This window comes from Bubalus kerabau, chromosome 21, assembly GCF_029407905.1.
Source record: "Bubalus kerabau isolate K-KA32 ecotype Philippines breed swamp buffalo chromosome 21, PCC_UOA_SB_1v2, whole genome shotgun sequence".
Lineage (NCBI taxonomy): Eukaryota > Metazoa > Chordata > Mammalia > Artiodactyla > Bovidae > Bubalus > Bubalus kerabau.
Genome location: NC_073644.1, coordinates 61,378,981 through 61,393,036, shown reverse-complemented (window position 1 = coordinate 61,393,036; position 14,056 = coordinate 61,378,981). Strand labels below are relative to the sequence as shown.

General features: G+C 54.2%; 1 protein-coding gene across 1 annotated transcript; it reads left to right on the top strand.

Annotated features, from left to right (window-relative positions):
* The first annotated feature begins 7,844 nt into the window (after window positions 1–7,844).
* On the top strand, window positions 7,845–12,033 carry RAX (retina and anterior neural fold homeobox). The gene is made up of 3 exons (XM_055559576.1): window positions 7,845–8,133; window positions 8,429–8,685; window positions 11,451–12,033. The coding sequence occupies exons 1-3, from the start codon at window positions 7,845–7,847 to the stop codon at window positions 11,961–11,963; spliced, it is 1,059 nt and encodes a 352-aa protein (XP_055415551.1). The 3' UTR covers window positions 11,964–12,033.
* Window positions 12,034–14,056: the final 2,023 nt, after the last annotated feature.

The window sequence follows — 14,056 nt, the reverse complement described above, 5'->3', positions numbered from 1 at the left end:
AAAAAAAAAGTATACCCATGCTCATGAATAGCTGTGTGAAATGAGACAATTTACTAAATCTGTGTCCTCCTCTGTGAAACAGAGTTCCTCACAGTTATTCATTAAATCAGCCACAACTGTGTCTCACACATGTTCTAAATGCTAGGGATCTGAAAACAAGGTCCCCTTTCTCATGCAGCGTAGATTCTAATGAGGGGAGACAGGTAACAAAGAAATCAATAAAGAGGAAGGCAGTTTTGGAGAGTGGAAGGTGCTGTGAGACCAATAAAATGAGGACGAAGGATCACGGGAACATGTGAGAGGGCATTGCAGGCAGCGAGCACAGTCAGTGCATCGGCCCTGAGCAGCAAGGGGCGCAGGCGTTTTCGAGAGAAAAGGCCCGTGAGGCTGTAGCCCAGTGAGCAAGTGGGAGCTGATGGGAGAGTGGCCGGAAGTACTCCAGGAGGCCATCCGGAAACTGGGGGAGAGACAAACAGGCTTATAAGAATCCTGCCCTTATAGGGTGCCAGGAAGACGAAATGAGAACTGACCCCCTGATCACTGCCCTTTCAAAAACGGGAGGGGAGGACTCTCCTGGGGTCCAGTGGTTAAGAACCGGCCTGCCGATGTTGGGGGCGTGGGTTTGATCCCTGGACTGGGAAGATTCTATGTATCTGAGGGCAACTAAGCCCGTTTGCCACAGCTACTGAGCCGGCTTGCTCTTAGAGCCCCTGCTCGGCAACAAGAGAAGCCACTGCCGTGAGAAGCCCGATCTCGGGAACTGGAGAGCAGCCCCTGCTCTCCAAGACCGTAGAAAGCCTGGGCACAGCAACAAAGGCACAGCACAGCCAGAAATCAAGTAAACAAAAATTCTGAAGAGAAAAACCCTGGAGACGACCAAACTCTGGGTGGCAGTTGGGTCAAGGCTGCTGCAAAGCGGGCATCCTCAGATTTGCCTTCTTAGCACCCTAAGAGGATTGATGGGCTTCAAGACCATCAGCCCCTTGAGATAAATGTCTCTTGTGCTTCCCCTAGACACTCTGAATTCAATTAGTTTAATTAGAAAACAAGTAAAGAGGAATTATCTGAATATAGCTTTGCTTTGCTTCTAACAATTAAAAAAAAACCAAAAAAGCACATTTCTTTGGCAGAAATCCAAGTTTCCCTTTATTTACCTATTATGAGATAATGATGTAAATGTCCCACATTTTTTGGCAAAAAGGTGAGCATCTCTTGCCCAAGAGGTCATATTTTACTTTTTAGAAGTAATGACACTTTCTGATTTCTTCACTCTTGAATGAAGTAGGAGCACTGATACGCTAGTCAATATTTTAAAAACATATTTTTAAAACATTAAAGGACATTGAGAGTGAGAATGCTCTGATTTTGCAGTGTTTGCTAATTTGGATTGTAAAAATACTCCCACTATGGCTGACTTCAAGCTACTTAGAGGAACTCAGAGCTGGCAAAAGGTGCTAACCTTTGGTGCACAAGTCAGGAAGAGCTGGTTCTCTTGAAGCAATGAGTCAGGATATCAACTGTTTGCTTCAAAGGCCCTGCAAATCTGTTGCCAAGGGCGCTTTTCTCCTCCACGAAGGCTACCTGGATTTGCATCAGCTGCAAAAGCAAGCTCAGGGCCAAGGTAACTTGACAAGTGACTGGGAAGTATCCTGAGGAGCAGCTTCGTTGCGTGTGCACAACAAACATATTCCTCTGGGATTCAAGCGCGGACCAGGTCTGTGTGCAAGCATGGGGCACCCAGTGACGGGTCCTGCAAGCTGAGGGGCAATGGCAAAGCCACAGCAGCCTGGTGGAGTCTGGGAGTCTGGAGCCTAGCCTCCAGCCCCGCTCCATGCAGATACGCTGTCCCATTAGGGTGATCTGGATCCACGTTTCCACACCCACTAAGGAAAAATGGCAGCTAGAAGCAAAACAGCAGATACCAAGCTTTGTCACCAAGCTTCCTCTTCTAATTCCTAAGCCTGTGCTCAGTCACTAAGTCATATCCAACTCTTTGGGACCTCATGGGTGCCCACCAGGCTCCTCCATCCATGGATTCTCCAGGCAATAATACTGGAGTGGGTTGCCATGCTCTCCTCCAGGGGATCTTCCACACCCAGGGATCAAACCCGGGTCTCCTGCATTGCAGGCAGATTCTTTACCACTGAGCCATCTGGGAAGCTCGTGGTCCTCTGAAATAACAGAAAACTAAACCGAAGGTTAGTTTTAAGTATTGTTGTTCCCAAAATGATGTAATTAGGAAGCAAGGAGAGTGCCAAAGAGGACAGGCTTCTTCCTAATTACTGGATGGTCTGCAGAGAGCTATGGTCCCTGTTCCTACATCAAAGGAAGACTTTCAAATGGAGCCTTCTGCAGGAAAACACAGCTGTCCCCAACGGGGCTGTTTCATTTTTGTTAGTACATGAGATGTCCATTTTCATCTGCTCTTCCAACAAGGCGCTCAGTTCAGCCAGAGATGCCTGTGAGGCCCATCTCTTCATCGGCTTATGTATTTTAGCCACAATTATGTTATAGGATTTTTATTCACTGCAATACACTTATATCAACACTTTTGTTTTCTGCTGCACTGCTCGCCTTGTGGGATCTCAGTTCCCCAACCTGGGGTTGAACCCAGTTCCCCAACCTGGGGTTGAACCCAGTTCCCCTGAAGTGGAAACCCACAGTCCTAACTAACGGATCACCAGGGAATTCCAAACACTTATTTCAATGTAGCCTAAAAATAGTAGAGAAGATTTAGGTGGTCATGTTGGCTAATAAGCTGGAATTTAGGAAGTGTGTTGATCATTTGTGCCAATTTGGTGGAAGTGACGAGGGATTGTCTACTTATAAAAAAAATCGAATTTGTGATAAGAACTCCAAGAACATTTTCCTAATATACCTTCTGTGACGCTTCAAGTAGGGAAGTGTTTCCTCAGTTGGGAAGATCTGATAGTGAGAGATAGTATATTTTATCTCTGGACTCAGTATGTCAGTATTAACAAGTGAGTTTTGCTATTGATTTTTTGGGCAAGGATTGTCAGTGGCCTGTATATTGTACTGATGATATACCGTAATAGACAGTATAGAGGAGAATGCGTGTGTGCACGCTAAGTTGCTTCAGTCATGTCTGATTCTTTTCGATCCTATGGACTGTAGCCTGCCAGGCAGTAAAGAACCTGCCTGCCAATGCAGGAAATGTACGAGATGTGGGTTCGATCCCTGGGTCGGGAAGATCCCCTGGAGGAGGGCATGGAAAGAATACACTCCAGTATTCTTGTGTGGAGAATCCCATGGACAGAGGAGCCTGGCGGGCTACAGTCCATGGGATCGCAAAGAGTCGGACACGCCTGAAGCGACTTAGCAACATGTATGTGTACACACACCATATTGGGAGGTGGTACATGAAGTGATTAGATGGATATTCCTGAAAAAGCACCAGGGTTCAAGTCCTAACTCCACCTGAAACCAGCTGTAAACCTCTGGCAAGTGACGTGTCCTCTCTGTGTCTCGGGTTCCTTGTCTGGAAAGTGGAGATAATAATAGTGTCTACTTCACAGGGTTATCGTGAGAATTATGATAAACAGGGTTATCGTAATTAGGTAATCTCCGTAAAGGACTCAGAAGAGTGCCCACTGGCATATAGTTAGTGTTCAATAAATAATGTGTCATGTATACATCAATTTTAACTTTTGATAACTGAATTCGTTTGACTTCAGTGTGTGTGTCTGTGTCTGTGTCTGTGTGTGTGCGCGCGCGTGTGTTTTCAGTGATTATATGTGTTGAATTTTGCTTTGGCTATAACTAAAGTTAGGTTGCTATGCCCAAATGAGCATGTATCAGCTTGCAGGAGGAGACGGTGTGGCAGGAGGAGATGGTGTGGCAGGAGGAGACGGTGTGGCAGGAGACAGATGGACTTACTCCCGAATTAAAAGGCATCTACTAAGGGGATAGTCTCCATGAAGACATCACGTTGGTTTTATACACTTTATGGAGTGATAACCCAAAGGTCTTCCAACAGGCACTTTATCCGCCCGAGCCTGAAACATCTCTTCAAGGTGAGATTACTAGATTCCAAAACCATGAGCTCACTTAGTGAGTATGCGCCGTGCACAGAAAAGTCACTCCGTAAATGCTCGTTTCCTCAGGAGTGTTGTGGGCAAAGCGGTCCACCCAGAAGGGACACCCTCTTACACATCAAAGGTGAAGAGCCACCGCCCTGCTAGTATTTGGACTTTGTTTGGACTTTGTTTTCTGCAAGCTTACCAGTCCCTAGCCCCTTTCTTCTCAAAATCTTCCAGCTCCGATTGTCATTCTAGATCACCTACTCCACATCACGCCCAGCCTCCGACCCTCAGACACCCCCTAAGTCCTAACCACCCTCTTTCTCCTTACTTCCGGAAAGTTTTCCCCAAACCACGCCAAGTCTGAAGGGGTTCAGCAGCATAAAATTCAATCCACACGGGGTGGGGAAGGGGGTTTTCTTTGATCTACCTAATGAATTAATGAATTAAACAGAAGTGGGGTTCAGAAGCCAGGCTTCTTACTTTTGCTGAAGCTGGGCTGATTACGAGCAGGCATAACTGCTGGAAAAATGCAGCTTTGGGCCAGAAGAATTAGGGACATGGCCGAGTCCATTCATCTTCCCTAATCGAGTTCTTGGGAAATACACATGTAGATTAGCCCCTAACAATGGCCCCCGGCTGATTGCTTGGAGGACCCTGCACTGTGCCCACAATGGTCCTGACTAGCTCTTTATGCCAGGCACAAAAGAAGCCCCAGCCTCCCCTTGTCCTGCTTTGCCCTGTCTCCTCTGTGGTCCCTTGCCAGTGGCTGTTGAAGTCCTTTCTGCTTTTCTCTGAAATAAACTCTGAAATGAACTGTAAATAGAAGCTAACCTCACCTGCACCTGTTGGGGAGTGCGGGGCAGTTCCAGAGGGAATTAACTTTGGAAAACAAGGCCGTAAGCCCCTTAGCATGTGGGCAGGAGCTTAAGAAAATGCTGCCAATCTTTGTTGAGCGGTGGTTACAGAGATCAATGTAATATTGGGCGAGTTGACAAAAAACGCATACTCAGAGGGGAAACAACAGATAGCAACCGATTATCCCTGCTGCTACCCTCAGGTCACTAAGGGGTCGTCAGCCCCCCCCTTTGTAACCAGGTGGGGGACCGTATGGGGTGCCACCAGCCTGTTTTCAGGGAGAGCGCTTCTGGCAGCCTAGGAAAGCTGAAGGGGGCTGGCCGCAGGCTTCTCCTGCCCTGGGGCGGGGCCCTGCCAAGGGTCTGTCCTTCGCCCTGGACCCCAGCGCCCAAAGGCCACTGTCTGAACCGCATCTCTCTGAGGAACTAAGCTACCTCTGCCTCAGCGTCTTGTACACAGGATTCAGGGTCTGGGGAGGATTAAAGACAGACTGCAGACTAAGATGCATCTTGAATCTGTTCAAAAATATCACACTCTGCCGTAAGGATTACAAATGAGGGACAGCCAGACAGCACTGGATAAGGAGTCGGAGAGTCTGAGTTCTGGTCCTGTCCGCTCCACTTAAGGGCTGTATCACTTAGAGCCTCAGTCTTCTCTTCTGTAAAATGGGGGCAAATATATTTTTCTGGCTCACCTTGCAGGGTTGTGAGGCTAGGATGGTATGAAGAATGTGCTGCCACCCATAAAGTGATATGCAAAACTGTAAAGTGAGTATTGATCTTCATTAATGTAGCTTTTTAAAAAAAAGTTTCTCATGTGAATCAGTAGCTCAAGTTTACCCACGGCAAACTCATGTGTTTGCTATTTTAATTTACCTTTTTATAGTTTTATTAAAAACAGAGAGATTAGTGGACTGAACCCCTCCCGTGTGCCCATTCTGGAGAATTAATAATCATTTCCATTTAAAGATCCTTAACATTGTCTCGTGCCCTTTTAAATGTCCTTCTAATATTAATTTAAAGGTGGAGGATCCTAAAATATGAGTTTTTCTCTTGTTGTTGGCAGAGGATGAGATGCTTAGATAGCATCACCAACTCAATGGACATGAATTTGAGAAAGCTCCGGGAGATAGTGAGGAACAGGGAAGCCTGGCGTGCTGCAGTCCATGGGGTGGCAAAGAGTCGGATACACTTAGCGATTGAACAACAGCACTTCCTTTGTCTTGCTGTCATACTGGAAGTTAAACCCCTGAGGCCATGGGCCCCAGCCTCTCCTTTCTTGTGTGATGTCAAGGCCCACATCAGTGTCCCACCCTCAGTAGGGACACAGTAGGTGCCCATCTTAATGCAAGATGAAGTCAATCAACATGGGGGCAGGGGAGACGCGCCTACCTAGAGATCAGAGGGCAAAGGAATTTTAAAAATCTCAGGTTTCTATCTGTATGAGATGGTGGATGTTAACTAAACCAGTAATCATTTATGTGTGTATGCATTTGTATATGTGTCAAGTCATTATGCTGCACACCTTAAACTTACATAGTCAACACAACTAGGAAACAAAAGGAAAAGAATCTCTAGATCCTTAGGCTTTTATTTGGAAAGCGTTTTGGTTCACACTTCCTGCCAGCATTTCAATGAAGGTCAGGGGTGCTTCCCGGGATCTAGCATCAGGTGTGAGCAGTGCTGTTCACAGCACTGGGAGAAGGTGGGGGCGGGGGGAAAGTTCACCCGCGCAAATCATCTTTCCACTTGGCCTGTGGAAGCCACTCCGGGCCATGGAAGTCTCGTGGAGTCCCCAAAGGAGAAAGAAATACAGGTCGATGGCGCCCGGAGCCCGCAGAGAGGCGAGACCTTGCCCCGGGGGGAATGTCCTTCCGTCCTCAGCCTGAGGTTGGGTCATCTCGGCCTGGAACATTGTTCGGTGGGGAGGGGTCCTCTCAGGACAAACACCCAGCGGGTCTCCCACCGGCTTGAGGCCGGCCGCGCGTCGTCGGACTCGGTGCCCCCGAGCCTCGGGCTGGGCGGTGGGCCCGGGAGGTCTACGGGCCTGGGGACGCGGATGGCCCCACCGCCCCTGGAGCGAGCGCCGTCGTCAGGGAGCTGCGCGAGCGCGATTCGAGGGGACAGGGAGAAGCGGTTAAGTCAAACACAACCAACCTGAAACCTAAGGCTTCAAACTACGGAGAAAGAGGAGCGCAGGCAGGGGGACATACATAGGGAGAGAGAGGAGAGAATTCAAACTGTTAAGGAGCGTGGACAGACTTCCGACGCCGTAGAGCCTGGTAGCTTTCTCCGGCTCTTTCCAAGGGTCGCCGCAGGCGCTCAGCCCAGCGGAGGACCGGAGCCTGGGGGGCAGAAGGCGGGTCTGGGGTAGCGGAGGGGGCTGAAAGGAAGCTGAGCCCCCGGGGGAGGTGGGACGGAGGGCGTCGGCCCCACGCGGGCAGGCCTGGGCGAAGCGGGCCCTCGGAGCCGGGCACCCAGGCCAGTCAAACAGGGCCTCCTGCTTGTGAACGGTGGATGGAGAGAGGGGAGGGGGAAGGTTCCGAGCGCGCCCCGCCCGGCTGGGTGGGCGAGGACCCTGATGAAGGGGAAGGACCCCGGGGAAGGACCCGCCCCGCTGCAGGGAGGGGCCAGGGCAGACGACGGTGCGGGCGAGGGGAGGAGCCGGGGCGGGCGCGCTCCCAGCCTTAGCACCCCGAGTCCCGGCCACCCGCGGGCGGAGCTCCAACTCCAGCCGGGACCCAGGCGCCCGCGGACCCGGCGCTCGCCCGCCTCTAGTGCGCGCAGGCGGGGCTGGCGGCGCTCGCGGCTCTTGGCCGCGGTTCGGTCCCCCTCGGGCTGGACGGCCGCCCCCGGGGGAGCCGACTTCGAGCCTCTGCTCGCGGTCTTCTGGGCCGGCTGCGAAGCCGAGAGCGCGGGCCGCGTCCTCCCGGCCCCGGCGCCCCCCATGCACCTGCCGGGCTGCGCCCCAGCCATGGCCGACGGCAGCTTCTCGCTCGCCGGCCACCTGCTCCGCAGCCCCGGCGGGAGCACCTCGCGGCTGCACAGCATCGAAGCCATCCTGGGATTTACCAAGGACGACGGGGTCCTCGGCTCCTTCCCGGAGGAGCGGGCCGCCCGGGGCACCAAGGAGCGGGATAGGAGGCCAGGCGCGCGGCCCGCCGGCCCCAAGGCGCCTGCCGGAGGCACCGAACAGTCTCCGCCGCCCGCACCGGCGCCAGCCCCGGAGTACGAAGGTGAGTGCACACCCTGGCTGCTCCGAGACCCTCTTAGGGCTCCCAGACTCAGGAGCTCTTCGAGAAGAGGAGAGAGCCCCTGCCTTCACTGTTATTAAAGCATCTGGGCGCGGGGCTGGGGGCTGTGTGCATAGCAAGGGCTTCCCACCTGAGCTCTGGGAAAGCTTAGGGACCCCTCGCAGCCCTCACCCCACCCCGCCTCCTTGGGCCAACTAGGAGCCCGCGTGGGTAGGCAGGGCGGCCCCCGTGTACCCCGAGCAAGTGTCTCTGACCGTCGGGGGTCTCGTCGTCCCAGCCCCCCGCCCCTACTGCCCCAAGGAGACCGGGGAGGCCCGACCGAGCCCTGGGCTGCCTGGAGGACCGTCCGCCCCCGGCGACTCGAAGCTGTCGGAGGAGGAGCAGCCCAAAAAGAAGCATCGACGGAACCGCACGACCTTCACCACGTACCAGCTGCACGAGCTGGAGCGCGCGTTCGAGAAGTCGCACTACCCCGACGTGTACAGCCGCGAGGAGCTGGCGGGCAAAGTCAACTTACCCGAGGTCCGAGTCCAGGTAAAGCGCGCAAACGGGCCCGGGGGAGGGCGGGTGGCCCAGGCTTCGGCCGGTGCTCCCTAGAATCCCCGGGCGGCCTCGCGTGTATGGCGGCACTTTGCCGGTGGACCTTCCTCGACTTGGCTCGACCAGAACCCTCCCCCCCCCACCTCCCGAGAGCGTCACTGATTTTCCAGGCGCCCCGCGCACCGGCCCTTGGACGGTCTGTTCCAGTTCGTAGTAGCATCTCCCCTTTGGGTCCTTTGCTTCTAAACTAAAGGAGTTGGGAATGGCTGACGAAATGGAGAGGCGACAGCATCCTGGACTAGGGAGGGAGCTCTGGGAGGGGGGTGGTCGGGAAGCCCTGAGTGGAGAGAGAGTGTAGGTAGCGGCTCCAGTGTAACCGGATTGAGGGCCCAAATGCTACCCTGTTCGCTAACTGTGCGCACCTCCGTGAAAACGAAAACCCTGTCTTCTTACGGAAGCCTGGCGCCTCGCAGTTGAAACTTTCGGAGGATTTAAGAAACTGACTTTTGCTTCTCTGGTGCACCTCCAGCCAAACTTCCCGCTGCTGCAGAGGCCCTTTTCTTTTTTATTTAAAGGGGTTTTCGCTTTAATTAAGGCTGAATTATCTTTAATCCCTGATCATTAAAATATTTGAAAGCCTTAAATATTTGCTAGTCATCTGTGAAAAATCTGGGAGGATTTCCAAATTGGGAGAGGCCTGAAGGGGAGACATTGGGAACAAATTTCGTGGCATCTGTAAGGCCCTGGGGCTGAGATGGGACTTCTGCGTGTGTCTAATGAATTGGATTTCCAGGAAGGGAGGAAACTCAGACGTTTGGAGCTTTTAGTCTTGTCTTAAAAAGTAAAAGTGGACAGACTCTTGCTTTTTGTCTTTTCTGTTTAGTTAAAGGGGTTAAACTAACGTCATGGTTTTAAAACATGGTTCCCTAATGTGACTTTAGCACTAACTGGCAGGGACAGTACAATTTCTTCTAATTCAGGGCAGAGGAGCTGCAAGGGTTTCACTGAAGGGGTGGACATTTCAGCACCTGCTTTACAGGGAGGGAGGGTGGGGTAGGGAGAAGGGAAGAAAACAAGTGGAAAATGAAGAAAAGGGAAAGGGCAAAGCCTGCCAGTGCCCCTCTGGGATACAGGCCCAGCCCACTCAAGGGCTGTCTCCACAGCACTGTCCCACCTTCCTTCTCCTTCACTTGTTCCTTCCCTCTTGACTTGTTCGGGGATGTTTGCTTCTTGTCTAAGATGTGTTCTTCTTGAGAACAGTGTCTGACTTCTCTATCCCAGGGCCAGCACAGTGGCCCAGCATATGGTGTGTGCTTAACACATGGCTATGATGTCATCAAATGGGGGGATCACAGGGTCCCCACTGTGTTGAGGGAGCAGTAAAGCAGGAGAAGAGCAGACTACCACAGGCTTTAGCCCTGGAACTCTGGATACGGGACCTAAAGCCTGATGTTTCATGGGATGGGGTGGGGTTTGGTGGCGGGCAGTGGGATGTGCCAGTGTTCATATATCTAATGCTTCTTGGGAAATTAGGGCCTGGGATACACAGATGAATCATTTATAGAAAGGGGCCCAGGGAATCTGCATTTTCTGTTCTTTCTCTCCCACCCACCAAATTCCAGCCTTGCAGATACTTGTCCTGCTCTGCTCAGGTGTTGGGTGGTTTTTTTTCCTCAGTTTTCCTAGGGAGTCCCTCTCCCTATTATTAACTCAGAACTGCTGTCTCCCTTGTGGGGTGTCAACCTTTCCCACATTTTCCTTCATAAATTCAACACTGAAGCCACCAGTTTGGCCAAAGTTCCTTCTAGATTCTGCACTAAACTGGACCAGTTCTCTGTGTTCTGTTTCCCCGGTGGTAACTTGGTAGTGAAGCCTTAATTACGCCTTCTCCTGTGCTTTTTATCAAATCAGCAATGGAAGTTTCAGCATTAAGCGACTTCAATCTTTAAAGAAGAGAGAGAGACTCTTGGCATGGACTCTCTAAAACAAAAAGAGAAACTTGAACTCATTGAATTCATCTTAGGGTCATGTCAAAACTAACTCCATACAATAAAAGTAGACTATTGAACTATTGTAATCCTTGAAAGCCATTTTTAAGAAATATCAGAAATACGAGTCAGATATCAATTAAATAAAAATGAAAATCTTAGGAGAGCAGCCACATGCATATTTAAATATGCCCGGGATAATAAAATCAACCCAGTTTGTCCTTCAGTTACTGTAACCAGTAATGTGGAGACAGGTCCATTTTAACAGCCAGTGTTGCCAGTTAGAGTACGTCGAGCCTTCGTTTATACCTATGTTTATAACGGAGGCAGAGGTAGATAGGCCACTGTGAGCCGTGCCACCCGGGGAGGAAGCCGGGTCTAAAGCGAAATGTCAGGATGGGCTGCCAGCCAGCAGTCTCAGAAATTTGGTGAGATCGGGTTTCCCACGGTCCGGTTCCAGGGTTAACTTCATCCCCCCCCCCCCACCCCCGCCTGTTTGGTGCCACGAGTTGGAAACAACCACAGCTAAGCGTGAGGAGAAACAAGGACAGGGTGGAACCGCCACGGAGGACCGGGGTGGGACAGAGTCTCCGAGCGCGTGAGGGAAGAGGGTAGCCTTGGGCAGACGGGACAGAACGGAAGGGCACCGCGGGTGTGCAGCAGGGCTCGCGGGGTGAGAGGGGCAGGGGGAGCCGTGGAGCCCCGGTTTTCCTCGGGAGCGGGGAGTCCTGCGCCCTCCGCACCACGACGGCGCTCTGCTGCCTTCCGCAGGTGTGGTTCCAGAATCGACGCGCCAAGTGGCGGCGGCAGGAGAAGCTGGAGGTGTCGTCCATGAAGCTCCAGGACTCGCCCCTGCTCTCCTTCAGCCGCTCCCCGCCCGCCGCAGCCCTGGCGCCTCTCGGGGCGGGCCCTGGGGGCGGCGGCGGCGGGCCGGCGGGGGGCGCCCTGCCGCTCGAGTCGTGGCTCGGGCCGCCGCTGCCGGCCGGGGGCGCTACGGCGCTGCAGAGCCTGCCGGGCTTCGGGCCGCCGGCGCAGAGCCTGCCCGCCAGCTACACGCCGCCGCCGCCGCCGCCGCCCTTCCTGAACTCCCCGCCGCTCGGCCCCGGCCTGCAGCCCCTCGGGCCGCCGCCGCCGCCGCCGCCGCCCGCCTACCCGTGCGGGCCCGGCTTCGGGGACAAGTTCCCGCTGGACGAGGCGGACCCACGCAACAGCAGTATCGCAGCGCTGCGCCTGAAGGCCAAGGAGCACATCCAGGCCATCGGGAAGCCGTGGCAGGCCCTCTAGGGGCCCCGGGGACCCAATCGGGCCAGACGCCGTCCCGTGAGCCGACCCCGAGCCACAGGCGCGCGCACCCCTTCTCCCTGGGTCCCCCGGGCTCGGCCCCTCCTGCCCAGCGCCACGCGAACAACTGGGTCCGGGTCGGGCATCTGCGCCTGGCTCGCACCGGAGGGCTGACTCCTAGGCCAGTCGAGGCCCTCTGGCCACCCCTACGTCCCCACGGACCCCTGGCCTCGCTGCTGGACGAAGACAGGTGGCCACGTTGCCCCCACCCGGCGGGCCCCGGAGCCTCCAGATTCAAGAAACCCGAAGCCTCTGACCTCGGCGCCTCCAGGGCGGCGTGGCAACCCCGAACAAGGACGGCTAGGAGGAAGGGGAGACGGAGAAGGTTTGAGGGACTGTTTGTAATAAGTAGCTTCAAAGAATTGAGGTGGGGCGGAGAATTAAAGATTGACCTGTTTTGGTTTGACTGGTTCAGCGCTCTCAGGACTGCGGGGGCGCGGAGGAAGCTGTGTGTATGAATGCGGGTTCTGGGCGGGGTGGGGGGGTGGTGCCTCGGGTGATGGATCAGGGCTTGCGGAAAAGCAGTTGGCTGCGGAGGAGCCGGGCCGCCCCCCCAACACCCCCACTCCCACCCCCCCCAACACCCCCACTCCCACCCCACCCCCCTGCTCATCCTCACCCGGCGCTGCGCTGCCGCCCGGACTCGCCCGCGTCTACGACCCCGTGGCGCCCTAGACCCGAGCTCCCCTTTCCTGGCGCGACAGGCGCCTACGAGTGTGCGGGGTTCTGGGTGCTTGGAGCCAAAGGTTCAGCTGCCTGCGCGTTCCCAGCCCCTCGATACCCTAATAGCCGGGCTGCCGCCGCTACTTGGAAGGACTGACTCCAATAGGAAGCATCCACCTACACCATCTTCCTAGGGTAAGAGCAGAACTTCCCGAAGCTCCTGGCGGCCCCGCCTCCCTCTTTCCAACCCGCGACGGCTCCAGAGCCTCTCAGATCCTTGTTCAAGTGTCCAGCTCGGGGCCAGCTCCTGCTACCCAGGGTTGATGACATTAGTGCTCCGGAGGCTGGAGCAGGCCGACGTTCGTCAGCTCCGCGTCTCAGGCTCGCCTCCCTGGACCGCTCCGCTCCTCCCAGCCCAGCGGTTCGGCGTGGCGCGCGTGGGGCTGGCAGCCGCACTCCGGAAGGATGTCCTGGAGCGCTGTGCGCCGCGACCCGGGGCGCACGTCCTCGCGGGCGCGTCGTGGACAGGATTGCAGTTCTTTGGCGCCGTCTCTGGGGCTGGGGGAGGAATTCAGAAGTCTCTATGGGCGCCAGCATCTCGCGGGGTACTCGCGGAGTACTGTCTGAGGGTCGTTAGGACGTTAGTGAACCACCCCAGCTCCCTTTCCTCCTGTGACGAGCCGGGCCTCCCTGGGAAATGGGAAGGATAGGTAGTTTACCGCATGGTGTAAACTCTTGGCGACCTGGCAGGAGGCAATACACGTTGTGATCCCACTTTTCTGATCCGGAGTATCCCTGTGTGACCCTTGGGTTCCTGAAACCTACCCGGGGAAAGGAGGACTGTCGGGGCTGGAAATGGAGGGAGCGTCATCACAGGACCCAGTCCTTGCCCTGTGGGTCCTTAGGGTCTGGGCATAACCAGGGCTGTGTACACCTAGGCCCTCCTCTGGAGCCTAACACATAGTAAGCTGGTCAGTAAGATTTTATTGAGTGGGTTGTTTTTCCCAAGCCGTGGTTGTTGCTATTTGGGTTATCCGACTCTTTTGCGACCCCAGGGCCTATAGACCCCCAGACACCTCTGTCCATGGGATTTCCCAGGCAAGTATAATGGAGTGGATTGCTATTTCCTCCTCCAGAGGATCTTCCTGACTCTGGAGGGTCAAATCCTGGAGCATCAAACCTGCATTTCCTGCATTGGCTGACAGATTCTTTACCACTGAGATATCTGGGAAGCCCCTTTCCAGGAAGGTAGGGAGTAATACATTTAATGCTTTTCTTTGACAATAAAAATGAATGGAGTGGCCCAAGTGATATCAGCTCTCGGCAGGAAAAAAAATAGGTAAACTCAGGATAAATAAGTAAGTAAATTTCTC